The 19949-nt window shown below is 44.9% G+C and overlaps 1 protein-coding gene and 1 long non-coding RNA gene across 3 annotated transcripts in view; one reads left to right on the top strand and one right to left on the bottom strand.

Annotated features, from left to right (window-relative positions):
* Positions 1–19949, bottom strand: part of GRHL3 (grainyhead like transcription factor 3) — a 48090-nt gene that overhangs the window by 1961 nt on the left and 26180 nt on the right. For both annotated transcript variants that reach the window (XM_081869063.1, XM_081869064.1), the window contains exons 10-15: positions 16134–16212; positions 13534–13667; positions 11961–11998; positions 10959–11047; positions 9277–9362; positions 7851–7915 (exon numbers count right to left, since the gene is read on the bottom strand). In XM_081869063.1, coding sequence (XP_081725189.1) covers positions 7851–7915; positions 9277–9362; positions 10959–11047; positions 11961–11998; positions 13534–13667; positions 16134–16212 — 491 coding nt within the window. The remainder of the gene's footprint in view (positions 1–7850; positions 7916–9276; positions 9363–10958; positions 11048–11960; positions 11999–13533; positions 13668–16133; positions 16213–19949) is intronic.
* On the top strand, positions 5164–18881 carry LOC309346283. The gene is made up of 3 exons (XR_014158564.1): positions 5164–7685; positions 11281–11382; positions 18592–18881. It is a non-coding gene; the product is annotated as an uncharacterized lncRNA (long non-coding RNA).

Raw genomic sequence — 19949 nt, 5'->3', positions numbered from 1 at the left:
GCCCCAGGACCTTTGCTCCAATCAAATTGGCAGCCCTGTGCAACTCTATTTGAGTAAACATAAATCTGGGAAATTGATCACAGATCTCCCATGTATCATGTGGTTAAGCCCTTACCTACCAGGAACAAGTCATTGTAATCATAGAGCATACACACCTTTCAAGCTACAATTCAAGGAATGTCAGCCAGCCTCAGATACAAGGGGGGAAATCCCAGGCCCATAAAGTCGGAACTGGATAGATTATTGTCATATTTTACATTTCTCAACTGCAACCAGTTCTCTCTCTCCTTGTAGTGCACAGAGAGAGGCATTTTATATGGACAAGTAACTGCGGAAGAATTAAGGGTTTTCTCATGTTGTACCTGGTGGTTTTGGGGTTTTGGGTTTTTTAGGAAAAAAACAAAAAACAAACCCTGGAGACTCTCTTCATTCAACATTAAAAGCTTATACATAACGACCCCTAATAAATTTTACCGCTTTTGCTGTTTCCAAAGCACAAAATCTCTCCCCTGAGGAAAGATGTCTGGGTTACGTGCTACAAAAGAGGGAGCTTCCAGGTGGAATGGTCTGAGAGTCAGGTGTGCTCTGCGCTCATACCTGGCTCCCATAAGCCACCTGGTGTCTGTGTTCCTTGTCTGGCACAGCAAAGAGTAGCATCTAGCCAGCCACACCAAAGTATCACACTGGAGAGCACTTTAAAATACTTCCTGAACTGGTGTTCATCCCAGACTTGTACAGCTTACTACCCATTAGGTCTGATGCAGTTTGCCAGGCCCAGTGGAGGCTGATCTATTAGGGTTGATGTGCTACTGCCCCACCAAGCTCAGCATGCCCTTGGCCAGCCCTCACCTGTCTACCTCCTTAGGTATAACCAGTCCCCGGGGCTGCATTGGTTGCTGGCTTCTTCCTCCTATAAAGGCTACACTGACCGCAAGAACTCAACACAGAAGGGCGGGGGAGACAAGAATTAGTCAGCACCACCTGCCATTGGCTCTGGCTTCATTTACTGTTTGGGTCCACTGTCTTCTACCCTACTGGTCTCAAGGGGCTCCACCCACCACTGGCCTGCCAGCCACATATAGCAGCCCAGCAGGCAGCCCCAACCTGTTTTGGAATAATCATAAGAAGGGTCTGCTGGATCATGCCAAAGGCCCACGTAGTCCAGCTTCTTGTTCTTACAGTGACCAGCCCATGGGAAGCCTTAACATGCAGAACCTGAGCACAGCAGCATTCTTCTCACCTGCAGCCGCCAGCAACTTGTATTTTGGGGTATATTGCCTCTTGACACTGGAGACAGAACATATAGCCTTGTCCTCCATAATTTGCCTAACCATCTTTTAAAGCCATCCAAGTTAGTGGCCATCACTACCTCTTCAGGGAGAAAATCCCATAGTTTAATTCTGTGCTGTGTGAAGAACTCCTATCTTGTGTCCATCTGGAACTCTCCAACATCTAGCTGCCTTCAGGAACACATTTTAAGTAGTCTCAACTGAGTAAATGAGCCACTTCTTTTCCTGTTACAGGTGCCTTACCAGTTTTCTTGTTTTTTCAAACAACTGGCAGGCCACAATTGTGGCCGATTAGTCATGCTTGGTGAGTTATGTACGTTGGCCTTATTCTCTCTCTAGCCTGCTGCTCTCATCACCACCCACAACCTACCGAGGGCCTCCTTTCCCTTCTCCAAAGCCCTGCTCAGCTGTGGGCTGCATCAGGCACACCCTCTAGTGCTCGGCAGCTCTGCCGCTTTGCCTCTCTTTTCAGCCCAAGCCCTGGACTGGGTCCAACGAAAGCAATGAGCTCATCTGCCAAGCATTGATTGGGAGGTGCGGGGGAGAACCTGGGATACTCGATTGTATCTCACTCACAAGGAGGCCTTCAAGGAAACAGAGGAGAGAAAGTTTGGCAATGGAGGAGATGTTCCTCACCTGTCAGGCAAGGGGAGAAGGGCTGCGGTTTGCGGAGGACCTGGGGCGGTTCAGAGACACAGCTGCTTCTTTCAGAAGCCGCTCTGGAAAACCTCAGCTAGCTCATTCCCATGGAATTAAAACCTGCCCCTCCAAAACTGGAGGGCCTCTTTGCCTGCTCTGCAGATGAAGCCGACCCACGTCAGTCAGATAACCCTCCTTTGACAGGATGAAAGGCTTCCCTCGCCCAGCTCCTACAGGTGCTTTTTTAAAAGGGGCTACAGTAGCTTCCCTTCTAGCACCATTATCAATCTAGGTCCAAGCTTGATGTAATGCGGCAACAACTGTGGGAACAAGGGCAGCAAACTTCCACTGGTTGGGAGCCAATCTGAAGCAAGGGGCAGGGTGTTGGAGGCCCAAGTTTTAATCTCTGCTCAGCCATGAAACTCTTCGAATGAATTTGGGCCAGCTGTGTTTGCCTAACCTACCTCACAGGGTTGCTGGGAGGATAAGGTGGGGTGATTGACACACCTACACACCAGCTCACCATCCAAAATGCCAATGTGATGAATGACAGTGATTATAATCAACTGAAGCTTAAGTGGGAAGGAACGATACAATATTAAAAAGTGACCTTTCTAACATAGCGCTAAGTTTTGGTTTGATTTAGCCAAGGTTTGTTCAACAAATCATGAGCCATCTCAGAGGTGAGCAAACAAGCCATGGCTCATTTCTACAAAGCTTGAGTTGCTTTCAAGATGTTCCTGCTTCATGCCTCTGTAGCTTGGTAAAGGGGCAGCCAAACACACCATGGTTAAACAAGGCTGCTGGCTTCAGACAGGCTACCAAACCATAGTTAAAACAAGCCACGTGTCATCAATGAACTATGGCTTCACATCATGGTTTGTTGCCAGGAAATAAGCCATGGTTAGTCTGCTGAGCTTGTTTCCAGATGCTGAAACACATCAAACTTTGCCTAAACTAACAATGGCTTAGCATTATCTGTGAGCCAGGCCAATGCGCTTTGCATGTGTGCTGTGTATGCAACCTGAGTCTCTTGTCATCAGTAACTTCCCAGGTTTTGGCCACTTGGACCAAGGACTTGCCAACCCATTATGAGCTATTATGCCATATTAGCTCTTCCTTGATTGGGATTATTAGAGCAAGGGAGGAGTCATTTCATGAAGACATGATGTTGGGGGCAGCAGAGTTTTCAAGGGCAAGTTGGAAGTACTGAACCTTCCTGCTGACACAAAGCTGCAGTTGGTTGTCCAGGGATATCATGCAAGAGTGCTGGTCTTTTTCCATTTCAGTTTGCTGCTGACCAGGTCAGGGTTTGGTGGTTTCATTTATAAGCTTGTGACTTTGCATTCAGTTAATTGCACAGCAATTTGGATAATGAGCTTGTTTGTAAGTGAAAGACCTTTAACACCAGTCTCTGTTGTGTTTGCTGAGCTTGCTCATTTCTATTCAGAGCATAGAATTGCTAAGAGGAAAACTCAAACCTCTCTTTGGGCTCTACGCTTGGAACTTCACCTAATTCCAACAAACATGTGATTTCACAAACACATGTTTGCCCATTAACTGATGTGGAGGGACCAGCCAAGAAAGCATAAACAGCAGGTGAGGAAAGACTGTTCTGTCTTCAAGAATGCAGAGTAAGGCTACTTGCACGCACAAATGTCTGCATTAGTATTAGGAGGCAAACATAAAGCTAGGAACTCTGTTATTTCCTCATGAGGTATAGGACTCATCCAAGACAACCCAAAGAGGCAGAAATGATGCATGATACAGTCCTTATTGGATTGTACTATTTCAGATGGTACAGTGTTCCAGGCTCAACCCCTGGCATCTCCACTAAGAAGGGTATCGGACCACAGGGCCAATAAAACCTCTGCTCGAGATTTGGGAAAGCTGATGTCACTCAGAGGGTGCTTTCAGGCGGTCACTATTTTCAGGATTGAATTAACTGGAATTTCTTGTATAACCAAACCATTTCCTGAAAATGCACAGGAAAGTGTGGGATTACACTTGCTGGATGCAACATTGTCTAATCAGGATGAATGTTCACTAAATGTTCACTTTTATTTATTAATTTTATATCCTGTCCTTCCTTCCAAAGGTGCCCAGTCCAGCAATCCCACAAGCATTATAACAAAACATTTACATCAAGTAACACCCTCTCCCCAAAGAATCATTGGAACTATGGTTTGTTACAGGTATGAGGAACTGTAATTCTTTAAAGAGTAAACTGCAGTTCCCAGGATTTGTGTGTATATGTGTATGTGCTTGAAATGTATGGTGTGTACATACCATCATCAACACAGCACTGTGAATGGTCTCGGTAATAATTTTATATAGAAGTAAGTTTTAAAACAGTGATCACTCTGAATTTCTTACATTTCCCCCCTGACTACATCACAACTAACTCCCCCCCCCTCTCTGTGTGTGTATGTGTGTAGCTATGTATACCTTCCAATACTCCATACATCTGATGAAGTGGACTCCAGTACACAAAGATTTTACACATATTGCCCATCAAAATTTATACAATAATAATAAAAATAGACTTTAAGACTGTTGTTTTTGCTGCAACCGAGGAACATAGAATCTACTTCTCTGGAAACCAGGGTCTGGTGCCATGAGGAATCATTCACTGCAGCACCATGCAAAAATAACAAAGCTATTTTTCCTACAAAACCCCAAGGGGCAACAGCAACAGAACTCTCCTGTCCCTACCATGGGCTAGAAAGAGCTGCAGTTTTCCAGACACAACAAGATTAGGAGAAAGGGAAAGGAAGGGTCAGCCACCCCATGACAAACATGCTAAACTTGCTCCTTGTCTTACAACACGGGGCAGGTGGGCAAGAGCAAAAAAAGATTAGCAACAGTCTAGCCCCCTCCCCCTGGTCTATTTCTTTTGTCTTCTCCCAGACTCAAATGGCAAGGTGGAATGCGAAAGATCCTTAAGCCCAGCAGGGAAGCTGCTCTATTGTTCAGCCTGGGGGGAAGAGTTAGGTAGAGATTGCTAGGCCCCAAACAGAAATCGGTTACCTGAGGCTGCATACACAGCTATACCTTTAAATCACATTCAAAGTGTATTCCTCCACCCCATCATATAAGTTATCAATACTGTTGGCTTCATTAACTATGAACCCCAAAAAATCTGGGATAGCCTCCAAACCATCTGTAAGGTTGTGTAATCTTTTTGTATATTTTCTATATAATATTATTATTATTGTTGTAGGACTTTGTAGGGTGACGCCTACATTTTGTAGCTCTCTCCCTGCCCTGCCCACAAACCGAGTAATTGATACATCAAAACCAGGGTTCACAGTTAACATCCAGAAATCCAACGTTGTTTCATTAAGCTGACATTGTTGTTTGTTAAGGCTTGCTGGGAATGGTAACTTCGTGAGGGGTAAACTACAGTGCCCAAAATCCTCCGATGGGGCTTGAAGGCTGAAAGCTGGGGCGCAAGGCAAGACAGTCCTCGCACCTCCCCCAAGGTCACATTGATTAAGCTAATTGTTCCATCTCTGCTGGTAGCTACAAGTTGAGGTGGAGTGGGGTATCCGGCACCCCCAAATTAAAAGGCAAGAGGTGCTCAAATTATATGCAAACTCATTGTGGAGGCATTGAGCCTAGTGATGAGTGTAACAACGTATAGGCCAGCTGTTTGGCAGAGCTATAGCTATGTGGGGGCTAGCCAGGTTTTTTGCCCCAGGCGAAACCTCTGGAGGGGAGCCATTGGGGCTGCCAGCCTGTGTGCGTGTGTATGCAAATGCGTATGGGGGGGGCGCCAAATTGGATCTTTGACCTGGGTGAAGATTAGCCTCATTTCGCCCCCACATTTGGCTCATGGTTTTCTGTTTTAGCCAAAAAGTCACAGTATTAGGTCTCACAGAGTTTAATGTCCCTGCCTGCAAGGAAACGTCCATTGAATTTGAGCTTCAGGTGCTCCGACTTGGGTGATAGCATCTAAAACAACTAAGTGCTGTATCTGTACCAAAATTAGTCACCCTGGTGGGATCACACACAGACACACACTTTCCGTCCAAGACTGCATTGTTCCAGTGTCATCTGCCACTAGGAGTCAGAGGGTTACTCTGACCCTGCTAGCTTTGAGAAACAAACACTGGTGCCCTGGTGACTGAGATAAGCTAAACCTGTTGAGACCTCAGGCAACTACCTTGGGAGATAACAAAATACCCAACAAATTAGCCAGGTTATTCCACTTGTGTACATATACACACACTTCTTGGTAATTCCTTTTCCATAGGATAATCTGGCCATAGTACTGAGAAGCCAACAGGATTGCTAGGCCTTGTACGCCCCACAGACATGGGCAGACCTTCTGCATCTGGCTTTTTCCAAGAGCTCCCAAGGATCAGGAACCTATTTCAGCCTGAGGACAGCATTCCTTTGTTGGCCAACCATGGGCAGAACAAAAAGTGGGTAGGGCAAGAGTCAAAGTGGGTGGGGCAGCAGATGTCACTCTTACCTCTGACCCTAGGCTACATACCAGCTATGCAAAAGCCAGTAGTTTCTACCCACCACCACCCATTTCTCCATCCAGGCAAGCAAGAGGCATTATATCCCAGTTCCATGATACTTCTCAGCCAGGCCAAAGCACTCTAGGAAGGTGTTGGGCAGGGCTTCTAAGGGCTTGACCTGGGGAAGAGTACTGAGGGCCAGAGAGGGGCCTGAGTGGCAACATGGTGGGAATGTGGAAGAGGACCTTTTTTGGTGGCCACTCCCATACTTTGAAACTATCTTCCTAGAGAAGCTAGACTGGCTCTCCCCTTATTGTTCTCCCACTGTTACTCCTGCAGGGCTTTGGGAAGCAGTCGCTTTTAAGGAAAGGGCTTTCATTCACACTGTGTTGTGTTGTTTTTACTCACTTTGTTTACTAGATTTTATAGATTTGCTTTACATTGTTTTAATTCTATTATAGTGAATTACATTGAAACTATTATCTTTTATATGTTTTTAGCTTTCTGTGTTTTATCCGTGTTTGTTTTAGTTTTTATAAGCCACATTGAGTCCCAGTTTTTGGGGAAAGACAGGATGATAATAATTAATAATAATAATAATAATAATAATAATAATAATAATAATGTATCCCCAACCTTGCTTTAGGCAATCTGATCTGGGCCAAAATTACTTCCCTCCCTAAATGATGATATTCTTAGTCACTCTCCTCACCAAAGTGACCCAAAGTGACTTTCATCAAAATCAATTAAAACAAATGCAGAAATCATAGAATTGTAGAGTTGGAAGTGACTGCCAAGGATCATCCAGCCCAACCCATTGCAATGCAGGAATCACAATGGAAGCATTCCTGACAGGTGGCTATAACCAATGAAATTCGAAGAACACAACTATACAGATAAAAGACGGGTCTTGCACATCCGCCCCCAACTAAAAAACAGCCAGTGATGATCCATCAGGTTTTGGTCATGGACAAAAGCACCACCTGCCATCATGCTCAAAACAGCACTGACCTTTATTGGATAATATTTCTCTAGGGACAAAAGCCTGCTGTACTATAGTTACAGCTATAGTCATCATGATGGCTCTTTGATACCTAGAGGATGAATGCTAGTTACCATGGAACAGCAGCAGGAGCTAGCAGTTACCTGCATGCGTTAGCCACTGTGGGAATCTGGGTCCTGGATTTAGATAGGTCATTAGTCTGATCCAGCACTGACTTATGTTCTTCATGGAGGTGCACAGAACTCTTCCTCAGAACCAGTAGCACAACAGCGCTGAAGGCTGGTAAGGAGTTCTGTTGGTTTCTAAAGCCTGCATACTCAAGGACTACTCCCATGCTGAAATTGTCTTGCCTGTTTTCTAGTACAGCACCTACTGTCTATGTTACAGTGCAGAAAGTCACAGAGTGGAGCAAACCACACAGAGTAAACATGGATGGCCATTACTTACCCTCGCTTGCATTTTTTATAGACTTTATAGATGCTTTCTTCAGGCAGACCGTATTTTTCTGAAATCTGGAAGAGAAAAATAATATTCTGTCAATACTGTTGCCAGAGGCATCCCCCCAGTGGATAATGTTCTAGCAATAAAGGGAACCACTACAGGCAATGCTGGGATCCCTGACCTACTGAGCTTGCAATCTTTTGTATTTTTATTTTATTGTACTTTACACCGTTTCAATAGCTTGGGTAGCAAAGCAGTATATAAATCTGAGGATAAGATTAAAATTAAAATAATTATTTGGGAGCAGCCCAAGCCTCTCTCCTGCAATCCCTTTTCTGACGCTTTCCCAAAGGCGGTTCTGTAAATTGACATTTCCCCCCCCCCAAAGTGCTGTTTGCTTTTTTCCAATGCAAAAGTGTGCAAAACCAACACACACACACACACACACACAAGGGCACCCATAAAAAATGGCTATCAGATAATTTCAGACGATTGTTTGCTTTATTCCCCACCTCAGCAAAGAAGAGCTGGGGTTATCAGGAATGGTGCTGATAGACATCACAGAAATATGTTTCACATTGTGTGCTCTGCAAACACTGAGAAGCGGGGAGGGGGAGGTGGGAGAGAGAGAGAGAGTTTCCAGCCAGCCCAAGGGAAAGGAAGTGAGGTGCAGAGGAGAAAAGCCTGACCAGAAAAACTTTCTCCACCTGGGAAACTGATTGGAGAAGGGGCATTTAACAGTGCGAAATATGAAAGTCATCAACATTAAAACAACATCAACAAAAAGATACACTTGGCAGGGGGCTGTAGTTAGCTGTGACTTTCTGCATTGTGTAAAAGAGCCCCCATACTGGTCAAGGTCAGAACAGGCATATTGTAATCCAATATGCAATATGCATTCAAATATAACACCCCAAAAGTGATTGCACTACACTACTGGCATCAGTGCTGGCCCACGACCTTTGACTGACCAAGGCAGAAAAGCCTCATTACGCCCTTCTTATATTGAGCAACACAAAATCTTCTGCACAAGCCTCACTGAGCCTGCTGGGACCTTAAAGTAGCTCTTAGCTCTTCCAATGGAGATTCTGCAGAAGAACGCCCTGCATGTCATGTATTGTAGGGGTTTAAAATGTTGGATTAAGATCTAGGAGACTAAGGTTCAGAATCCCCACTCAGCCATGAAGCTCACTGGGTGACCTTGGGCCTGTCACTGTCTCTCAGCCTAACCCACCTCACAAGATTGTTGAGGTGGTAAAATGGGCAAGGGGGAGAACCATTTATGCCACCTTGAGCTCTTTGCAGGAAAAGCGGGATATAAATGCAACAACTCCCCCCAAAGTATTTTCTTCATTAGGCAGCCTAGTAAATTTTATGTAGCAGAGATGACGGGGGCGGGGGGGGGAGAGAGAGAGATGGGGGGGAAACTTACAGCATTCCTTAGGCCTTTGAGGTCTGGCGTCTTCAGCATGAGAGCATCAAAAACCTCCTCCGATTCTCTTCGTACATAGAGCAAGACTGAAATGTATGAAACAGACAGGTGTCACATGTGGGCTCAGCCTTCAAGAGTTGGTCATTTCTAACCACACAGAGGCTACATATATACTCCTGTTTACTCTGCACCCAGTGCACTCTCGCCACTGTTTCTGGATGTGATGTACACACAGTGGTAGCCACAATTTACGGTATAGCTATACTCTCGTTTCTTATGAAATTAGGGCTATGTACACATTACTGGCTTAAAACGCAGTGAGGTTGTCTCCCCGTTCCACACACTGTGTTTTAAGTTGCATTTATATGGTACTTTACACACCGGAGAATTGGTGTGGATGCCTTCACCCAATGCACGTTTACCCAATTGGTTTCCCCACACTTGCAACTCTCCCCCCCCCCCAAGCTCCTATTCTGTGAAGCAGTTATCTGTGCATGTGTTGTCATCTGCGCAGGTACAACAGTTGTCTCAAATGTACACACCTCAGTTAATGCAGCTTAGGCTTTCAAACTGGATAGAAGCTGGTTTGAGGGAAATCGCATCAAGCAGCAGTATTTCTCAATAAACTACAGGACAGATATGGATTGTTGGTAATGTCATGTGTACCCAGCTTCAAACACCAGTGTTGGGAGCATGCTGGAGTCAGAGTACAGTGGTGCCCCGCAAGACGAACGCCTCGCAAGACGGAAAACCCACTAGACGAAAGGGTTTTCCGTTTTGGAGGTGCTTCGCAAGACGAATTTCCCTATGGGCTTGCTTCGCAAGACGAAAATGTCTTGCGAGTTCCTGCGGGGTTTTTTCCCTTTCCCCCCCCTTTTCTTAAGCCCTAAGCCGCTTATCAGCTGATCCGCTGATAAGCCGCTTATCAGCTGGTCTGCTAAAAGCCGCTAAACCGCTAATAGCGCTAATCTGCTAAGCTGTCAATGGGCTTGTTTCGCAAGACGAAAAAACCGCTATACGAAGAGCCTCACGGAACGGATTAATTTCGTCTTGCGAGGCACCACTGTACCGTATTTTTCCATGTAGTAGACAATGTTTCTCCATACACAGATAGTACAGATGGGGGACAGGTGATTGGTTGCAGCCACGAGAAAATGAGATTGTTAGCGGCAATTAGGCGGGTGATTGGTGGGTGAAGCAATGCCTGCTGGCGAGTGGCTACTGCTATGGCAATTGGACGGGTGATTGGCGGCTGCTGGCGAATGATTGGTGGCTTTGGCGAGCGTTTTTTGGCAACCCTTCAAAAAATGCTCAACAACTGTGGGGGTCGTCTTATACAAGGGCGCGTGTTATACATGGAAAAATACGGTAAATGGCAATGTGTGTACAGCTATATTAAAAATAGAGCTCCTCTTCTCAGTCTGCTGAGACTTTGGAAGTGCCAGTTAGTTGTCCTTCACCCCACCAAGTTGTCCCGTGATAAGATCCTTAAGTTGAGATCTCCTTTCTGGGCCTTGCCTTGCCTTCAGCACCATTTTTCATGGGCAATTGCTGTTTATTCCCTCACATTTTGTAAGCCCACAAGGCTCTTTCCTCATCTGTTCCACCTGAGGTTGTTTCTTTGTCTATCTATAGCTTGGTGTGGGGGTATGTGTGTGCGTAGTCTCCGATAGCAATATTACCTCGTTGAGGGTCTTCCTCTTTGGCTTGCTTTGAAGCTAAAGGGTCAAATTCATCAGGAAATGAAGGGCAGCTCCTCTTTAAAGGCAACCTTAGTGAGGAAAATGAAAGTTCAGAAGATTCCAGGATGGGCACCAACATTCAGAAACAAGTGGTTCAAATGTCAGTACTGATGCATTGTTAAAGAACAAAAACTGAAGTGTGCATGCACACGAAAGCTCATACCTAGAACTAACTCAGTTGGTCTTTAAGGTGCTACTGGAAGGAATTTTTTTATTTTGTTTTGAACAAAAACAAAAACACAGCTTTCATTCATTTCCACAGGGCCAATGCAGAAAATGTCCCAGTGGATTGTGCCCCATGGAGAGGGTCCCTCTGGTCTCCTTCTCTGCCACCCCAAATCCAATTCCTCATGTTGCCCAACAGGTAAGGACACTGATGATGCTGAGCATCCTTCCTGCATCTCCAACCACTTCCTTGTGGAAGGCTAGGTTGTGGCAGAGTTCATGGTACAAGTCCTGCTCAGAGTAGACCTACTGAAGTTAATTAACATTACTAACTTAGGTTCATCCATTTCAATGGGTCTACTTTGAGTACAACGTCTTTGGACACAACCCAGCATATATATCCTTGCCCTCAGTCTCACAGCACTTCAGCACAGCTCCTGTTCATTTGGTTTCAATGGGATTCTCACTCCAGATAATGTCCTACCAACATTATATTTCACCACTTTTATGTATCCTGCATTTATTCCATTAGGGACCTCAAGATCTGGTAGACATCAACTTTGCAGGGCTGAAAGCAGCTGATACAGCAAACTTCCTGGGTTTGGTCAGTGCCTGGATCAGAGGCCTACTTATGTGGCCTTGACAAGACTCCCAGAGAAAGATGGGATAGAAATAAAATCAAAATGGGAAGTGGGAATAGGGCCAATGGGCTGTCTAATTATGCAAGAATATTTTGGACATGTGAGCCAAAGGGGGGGATGAATGCATATTTTGTACCTGCTAGAGTCATGTGGAACACCAGCGGTGGGTAATGCCTGTTGGAAAAAAAGAAAAGAGAGACACTTTAGTCCTTTGAGATTAAAAATGCCCCAGACTTTTGGGAGCAAAAGCACTGTGGCCTCTCAGAAGGAAATCTGCTTCAGACTATGGGTTGCATTCACCCAAGTCCTACTCAGAGTAGATCCCCTGAAAGTAATGAATCTAAGTTAGTCCCATCTATTAACTTCAGTGGGTCTACTCTGAGTAGGACTAGCATTGAATACCAGCTTATGTGATAATTAAAAAGATAAATGGGGTGTACTTATTAGATATGCATGACCAAGGTACTGATCCCTTGGCTTAAAAAGTGGGGGGGGGACTGACTTTGTATTCATAATGTTGTTATGGTTACAGTGAGGTTTAAGAACAACATCCAGAAAATAGAACAGTCCCACAGCACCCTGCTTTTGCAATTTAATCATGAACCTATCTGAGAGTAGACCTTTCAATCCTCCCCCTCCCCTGTTTAAATTGTGCTTCTGTGGCCAGACACTCTGCACTCCTGCTCTCTAATCTCCTCACATCTTTATATGAATCCATTTTGACTTTTAAATTCCTCATCAAAGCCTGCACCTTCCTTGCTAGGTATCCCTAGACAGACAGTGAGCAGATATCTACACTACAAACTTAGGTTTAGTTTTAAACCAGTTTATCATTTATGGCTTCCCCCACAGAATGCTGGGAATTGCATTTTCAGGACATGACAAGTTCTGTCATGGAGCTCTATTACACAATTAAGTTCCCAGGGTTTCCAGGGAGAGGGGAAATACTTCTTCTTCTTCTTCTTTTAAAAAAGAACAGAAGTCGGGGGGTGGGGGGCGTAGAACTGCCCTTAATCAGTCACTTTCTTGATGCTATGCCTTGCACTCCTGTATCTCTTTTTTGCTTCACACAAAATTTACAGTGCAGCGTTTAAACCAAGGCTGGGAATCTGTGGCCTTCCAGATGTTGAGGGACTCCAACTGCCATTAGCCCCAGCCAACATTGGCCAATGGCCAGGGATGATCGGAGCTGGAATCCAACAACGTTTGAAGGGTCGCAGGTTCCCCGTCCCCAATTAAAACAGCATGCCTCTTCTCCCAAAATCCCTACACTTGCAGTTGAAAGGTTCCTTTGAAATAAACCAAAATTGAGTCTCGATGCCTAAAATAAATTAAGATAATGGCATCGTTAATGGTGGCTTCCTTCCATTCCTGTAGCAGCAGGATGCTTTACTGCCTTAAGAGGTATTTGAAGGCAACATGCAGCAGGAGCTGTAAGGGCAGGGGCAGCCTGTCCCATTTTGCTGCCTGAGGTGAAACAGGAAGGTGCTGCCCTGCCCATGCGCTGGTCCTGCTTACCAGGGTCACATGGCTGCGACTTCCTGGTTCCAGCACAATTGTGTAATAACAGCTCAAGATCACGTGAGAGCCTCATGAGATCACGTGGAGGCCTCACATGGCTCTCATAAGATTTCTCCAGAACCCAGAGTGCCACAGCCACTTCTCCTTGGTGTCTCATGGATGGGCTGGCTATGGTAAGGAGGACTTACCGTTCCACATCTCTGGAGGTTTGAAAAGTGGACGTTTGGAATAAACAGGACGGGCTGGGTTTCCAAGTCAGCCTGTGGCTTGAGATACGTGATTTCGTTGCCTCGGAAGCCCGAAACCAAACAGCTTTTCAGACCTGGAAGGAAGAAGAGAAACTTAGTTTTCCACCCTGTTTGTTGCTATAGAGACTCATCGAGGAGGGGAGTGGCGGAGACTCATCCAGGCCATGGGTGCTTTAGCTGACATTCCTGCATTGCATGACTTGATGACCCTCAGGGTCCCTCCAACTCTACAATTCTATGATTCTAAATAATGAATGCCTCAGTTTGCAAGATTAGGGCAAGATCAGCCTTCCCCAATCTTTTGCCTTCCAGATGCTTTGGAGCACACACTAGTCAGCCCCGGCCAAAATGTCTGGAAGGCACATGGTTGAGGAAGACTGGGCAAGACAGAGCGGACCTATGAGCACCCTCCCAATGTCTTTTCCTTTGGTTAAAAGCAGCTAAGTAGCGAAGGAAATACTCAAACTGCAGCATCCTCATCCTTCAAAATCTGCACTTATCCGAATTTTGCAATGCAGTTCTCTATAGTAAACTAATGTGCACAGAAATGCATATAATTGGGGTGAAGTTTGTATAAAAATGTGTAATATTGGTGAAGACAACATACAAGAAAGAATTATGGTAGGGAATATTGCTTTGCAAAAAATCCACATATTCAGAGAAATTTGCCAGTGAATTTTCAGGAGGCCTTGAAAAAAATGATGTGGAAAGGTAGAGAACTGGAGTTAAGAATAGAAAAACGAGAAGCTGAAAGAAACCCAGATTGACTCATTGACCAACCCTTACTCTCTGCCTAAAAAACATCCCACAAGGTGGCTGAGAATTGTTTTTTAAAAACCAATGAGGTTGGAGGGGGGGAGGGAATTCAAATGGAAAAGACCAAATTCCATCAACAGAAACAGACAAAAAACAAAGCCAAAACAAAGACCCAAAGTAGAAGTTTCAGACTTCATGCAACACTAACACAATCTGATCAATAGCACACACACACACTGAGCTTTCTGAAATAATAATAGAAAAAGCCTTTGGGGAACTATTTAACTGAGAGGTGGCCTGGACACTGTTTCTGGAAAGCAAGTTGCTGTAATTTTCACGATCTAATTTTCAGACAAGAATGCTTAGATGTGTCTGAAGAACATAAAAAAGTCCAGAATAGAGCATAAGAGTTTCTGTCTCACCTTATTATTAATAATAATAACCTCTAGAGCGCCTACAGTAATTAGGTGCCACACACAAATCAAAATGAAGACACCTGCCCTGCCTTCGAGCTTACAATCTCAGAGACTAGACTTATAAGAGAAAGGGAGTGGAGGGGGAGAGTGGAAGCCAGAGGATAGGGATCAGCTTGACAGTGCCAAAATGAAGAGATATCTCATTCAACTGAGATCTTCTTCTCACTGCTCCCCCACTTTTGGAAGCTGTCTTTGGCTCCATACACACAGCACATCTGAATAACATTCAAAATACCCCCCCCAAAAAAAAAAAGAATCATGGGAATTGAAGTTTGTGAAGGGTGCTAGAAGTGTAGCTCTCTCAGCAGTAAACTGCAGTTCCCAAGATTCTCTGGAGGAAGCCAAGTACTTAAAATGCACATTAAATGTATGAATGCAGCCTCTGACTGTGTCAGACCAATGGCTCATCATAGTTGAGCCAGTGGATCAGACACAGTCCTAGGCTGCATACTATTGACACCTACTGCCAGCGGCTATCCAGGTTTCAAAGGAGGGGTCTTCCCCAACCCTACTTTGGGATGACAGGGATCAAATCCGTGTCCTTTTACGTGCAATGCAGATGCTCTCCGACTGAGCCACAGCCTCTCTCCAGCGGTGCCCAAATTGCAAAACTCTCAACTTGAGGCATGTTCATCAGGCACGTTCATTGCTAATTTTTAGGCGCCAGGCAAAGTCCGCCGGGAGCTTTTAGTAGTATTTTAAGGATCTCAATCACTGGTTTTAGCTGCTATTTTTATCTTGCCACACTCGTTTGCTCTTCTTCCACCTTTCTGTAGTTTTTATTGCTGTTTTTATTTGACATGCTGTTAATTCTGTTTTGAACGTGGAACTGTTTTGTAAGCTTCCCAGAGGGCACGTGTCAGGGCATAAGGATCCCATGAGTAAATAAATAAATAAAAACGAAAGAGGTGCGTGTGTAAAAACAACCCTTGAAATCCAGTTAGGGCCAGGCTGAGCTGACCCCACCAGCTGCTCTTTGCTGGGATGAAGACAGAGCAATTTCCCCGCAGCCCTTGATCCTTCTCCGGTCAGGGACTAAGGCTAGATTGTCCTTGCCTTCTTCCTCTTTGCAACCCCCCAAGGCTAGGGACTGTTGCAGCAGAGGCCTCTCTGGCAAGCAGAGGGAAGCGGGTTATCTGTAGCTGAGGGTCCTAATCACCAGGCATCTCACTCCCCGGGCCATCCTGCGCACCATGCATTCGAAGCGCACTCTGCCAGCAGCACATGACCTCACACACCCTCCCCTGAAGGCAGCGTTTATATATACAGGGCCCACACCAGTTTCCTCGCCCCCTTCCACTCACTCACCATTGTTATTGGCGTCCAGGCATTTTCCCTTCCTCCTGAACTGCTTGCGTTCATCGTCCCGCATTTTCCTCTCTGCTCCCTGCAAGGGAAGTTGAAAGAGATGAGAACCCGAAAACTTACCAGCACAGGCAACACCCAATTTACTGCGGGGGCTTACGTTCCAAGGCGCCACACGTTTAAGTGAAATCGCATCTATTTGAAACACCTCGAGAAAGCCTGCAAACACCCTTTTCAGTGACGCTTTTGTGATGGTTTTAGGTCACGTCTGGATTTGGTGCAACGCACGCACAGCCGCGCACATATCTGATGCGTCTAAAACGGTGGTTGCCTGTATGTTGCTGTAAAACACATGCCTCCTGAGCATTCGTGGTATTAATAATACAGTGGTGCCCCACAAGACGAACGCCTCGCAAGACGGAAAACCCGCTAGACGAAAGGGTTTTCCGTTTTGGAGGCGCTTCGCAAAACGAATTTCCCTATGGGCTTGCTTTGCAAGACGAAAATGTCTTGTGAGTTCCTGCGGGGTTTTCCCCCTTTCCCCCCCTTTTCCTAAGCCCTAAGCCGCTTATCAGCTGATCCGCTGATAAGCCGCTTATCAGCTGATCCTCTAAAAGCCGCTAAACCGCTAATAGCGCTAATCCGCTAAGCTGTCAATGGGCTTGCTTCGCAAGACGAAAAAACCGCTAGACGAAGAGAATCGCGGAACGGATTAATTTCGTCTTGCGAGGCACCACTGTACTGTCACTTGGGAGGAGATTGCGCCATCTCAGGAGCAGGGACGCAGCAAGGGGGCACAAAACTGGCTGGAGGAGAGGCGGAAAGAAGAGCTAATTTGTCCATGGCTAGGGGGCGCAATCTGGGCGGTTCTGCCAGGGGCGCAAGATCACCTAGCTATGGCTCTGCTCAGGAGCCTGTGCACCAGACACACTGCACCTCCAGGTGAGATCCTTGTTTGCAAAGGCAACGCTGCCTAGTTTCAGGGGGAGAGGCAGGCGTTGCTTCCAGTGAAAATGGCAGCTGAGGAGGCTCCGTTAGGGGAACCAAAGCATTGCCCCACCAAACACAGTCTGCTTGCACCTGCCCGCCTTCTTGCAACCAGTCTGAGTGATAGTACTGCTTCTTCCTCCTTAGTCTCAGGAAAAGCACAGGGACAAAACCAGAAGTAGTTGGCTCTGCCTCTACCTGCTCCCTATCTTCTGCCCTACTGGTCTCAAAAGGGAGCACCCCCTGTGGGTAAATGGGTACACTCATAAAGGAACACCTTCGTCTCAGAGATTTACCTAGGATCAGGGTGGATAAAAATCAATGTGGTTTTTTTAAAAAAATAATAATCATTTTTTAAAAAATTTAAACCAGATTTTTTAAATTTAAATTGGATTTTTAAAATAAAATGCTTTTGGAGGAAAAATCTTTCTGAATATAGTTTTCTATTTAAGTTACACTATAGTCCAAAGGCTATTCATCAGGAAATAAGGATTTGTTTTAAGTTTTTCATGTGTGCTAAAACTCAGTCTAAAGTTGTTGTTGTTTTTAATTGTTTAACCACACCAGTTAACAAACATGGATACATATGCTATGATGTTACTGTTTCAGCTAAATAAATGGTTTAAATTGTTATTAAGGGAATGATTATTTTTCTCCTTCCATTAAAGTACAGCAGAAAAGTTGTCCAAATATAAACAATTAACTTATTAAACCTTACAGTAAGTTCATAATTACCTCTCTATGTATTTCTAATAGTATAACCAAATCAGAATTTTTTGTTATAACTGTAAAAACTACTCTGAAAATTTATTATTCCAGAAAATGAAACCTTCACCTGGTTGTGAATATTAAGATTATACCAGCAAGAATGAGTCTTTCTATAAAAAAAAAGATTTAAATCAAGTCTTACTGACTAGTGATTTAAATCGTGATTTAGATCGATTTGATTTAAATCAAATCCACCCTGCCTAGGATAGCCAGATGCAAAAAGACAACAGCTTAAAGCAACTATTTAAAAATCCAGGTGATTTCAGCAGATGTAGGTATTAAAGGTGCAGGGGCCCTGCCCTCTTTTGCATCTGTCCTCCCTAGATTATACCTGCCTGCCCCTAGTGATTTATGGCGAGGGAGAGAAGCCAGGTTTCTCCACCTTCCCCACCCCTGCTCCAAACATTGTGTTCCAAATTGCAGCCCATTGACTGTGTGCCGCAGAACACAACAGGATGCTTTCAGAGAACCAAAGAAGCCCCTTCTCTGGGCATCCTTGGTTCCATTTCTCAGTTACCCTGAGCTGGGCAGGGGCGAGAGCAATGCTGGAATATGTGTGTGTAATATATGTGCATGGCAGCCTGCATAAGCCAGAGCAGAGGCAGAGCACTCTTTCCATTTAAAATACAAGCTTGCCATTTAAATGCAAGCATTTATCTTAGGGGCAAACTAGATGTGGCATTAATTTTGTGACGGCAATTAACAGGCATTTTGGAGTTTGGAGAGAGACAACGTGAACCATTATCTCCAAAGAGAAAGAAGATTGTAATCCATGAAGCTGTTTCAAACAGGGGAAGGTAAAATTATAGGAGATGATGTAATTCCACAAGCAGATATGTGTTCCCAGGGAGTCTTTGGGGTCGTAGTTCTCAAGCAACAGTCCCTTCACCCCACATGGCAAGCCATTTTTTTAAATGAAAGGACTTTTGGAAGAGGTCAGGATTGTGTATGTCAAATTGCTGTTCAAAAAAATAAAAAGCCTTTGAGAAACCCAAAGTACTTGTTTGGGTCCCAGCCTATAACTGGGGCCAAAAATGCAGAATGCAGGCCTGCACATATTTCTCACTTCAAATTTTGGAAAGTTCGACTAGTGAGGAAAGAATCTAGCTGAACTGGTCTGACGGCCAGTCTAGATGTGATGTTAACAGTATGAACATGTGTAGCACATATGTGTGTGCATGCAATTAACATGCAATTAACACACACATTTAAAAGAATGTTCGCAGAATGGAGGCTTCCCTTGTGATGTAGCAGCTTCAGAAGAGTTATTATTGCCAGAATCACAGCAGCACAGTAAGTGTCGAGAGTCTCCCCACCTTCTGCAGTCCTGCTGCTTGGCCTCCCTGCAGGCGATATTAACTTCTTCTTTTGTAAGCCTTCGTCCCAATTGCACCCACAGGACTAACCTCACATCTAGTTTGGCCCTCAGTGAAAGGATCCAGAACGTGGAATGTCACCTCTGGGCTAGTACTGAATCAGATTAAGCTCCTAGAACATTTTTATTATATGTTGCCTCCTAGCATTTTAAAAACTGGAGGCTCACCAGTGAATTCCAGTCTTGACCGATTTACAGGTGAACTCTTGCACAGTTTACGTTATTCACGTTTAAAAGCTTTCATCAGAGCCAAGTTCTTCAGCTAGCAGGTCAGCTCTTGCAAAGCTGCTCTTAAAAGGCCATGTCTTTGTTTAAGAAGCTTATTTCTTTCTTTCTTATATTCAGTGCTTTTTTCTAAAAAAAGGTTTAAGGGTACTCTCATTTTCCTACTCTTATTGAAATACTGCCCCTCAATGAGGCCAAACTTGGATTCACAAAATGTTTAGGGGTACCCCTGCGTCCTCCCAGAAAAAAAGCACTGCTTACATTTATATCCTGCCTCAATCACAGGGAGTACAAGATGACATACAAGGCTATCTCCTTCCTGTTTGAGCCTCACAAAAGCTCTGAGAGAAAGTGACTGGCCCAAGGCTATCCAGTGTGAGGAAATTTGAACCTGGGTCTCCCAAGCCCTAGTTCAGGCATCCCCAAACTTGGCCCTCCAGAAATTTTTGGGACTACAACTCCCA

The sequence above is a fragment of the Podarcis erhardii genome, assembly GCF_964252035.2.
Source record: "Podarcis erhardii genome assembly, chromosome: 7".
In the NCBI taxonomy this organism is placed as follows: Eukaryota; Metazoa; Chordata; class Lepidosauria; order Squamata; family Lacertidae; genus Podarcis; species Podarcis erhardii.
This window is presented reverse-complemented; position numbering and strand designations above follow the sequence as displayed.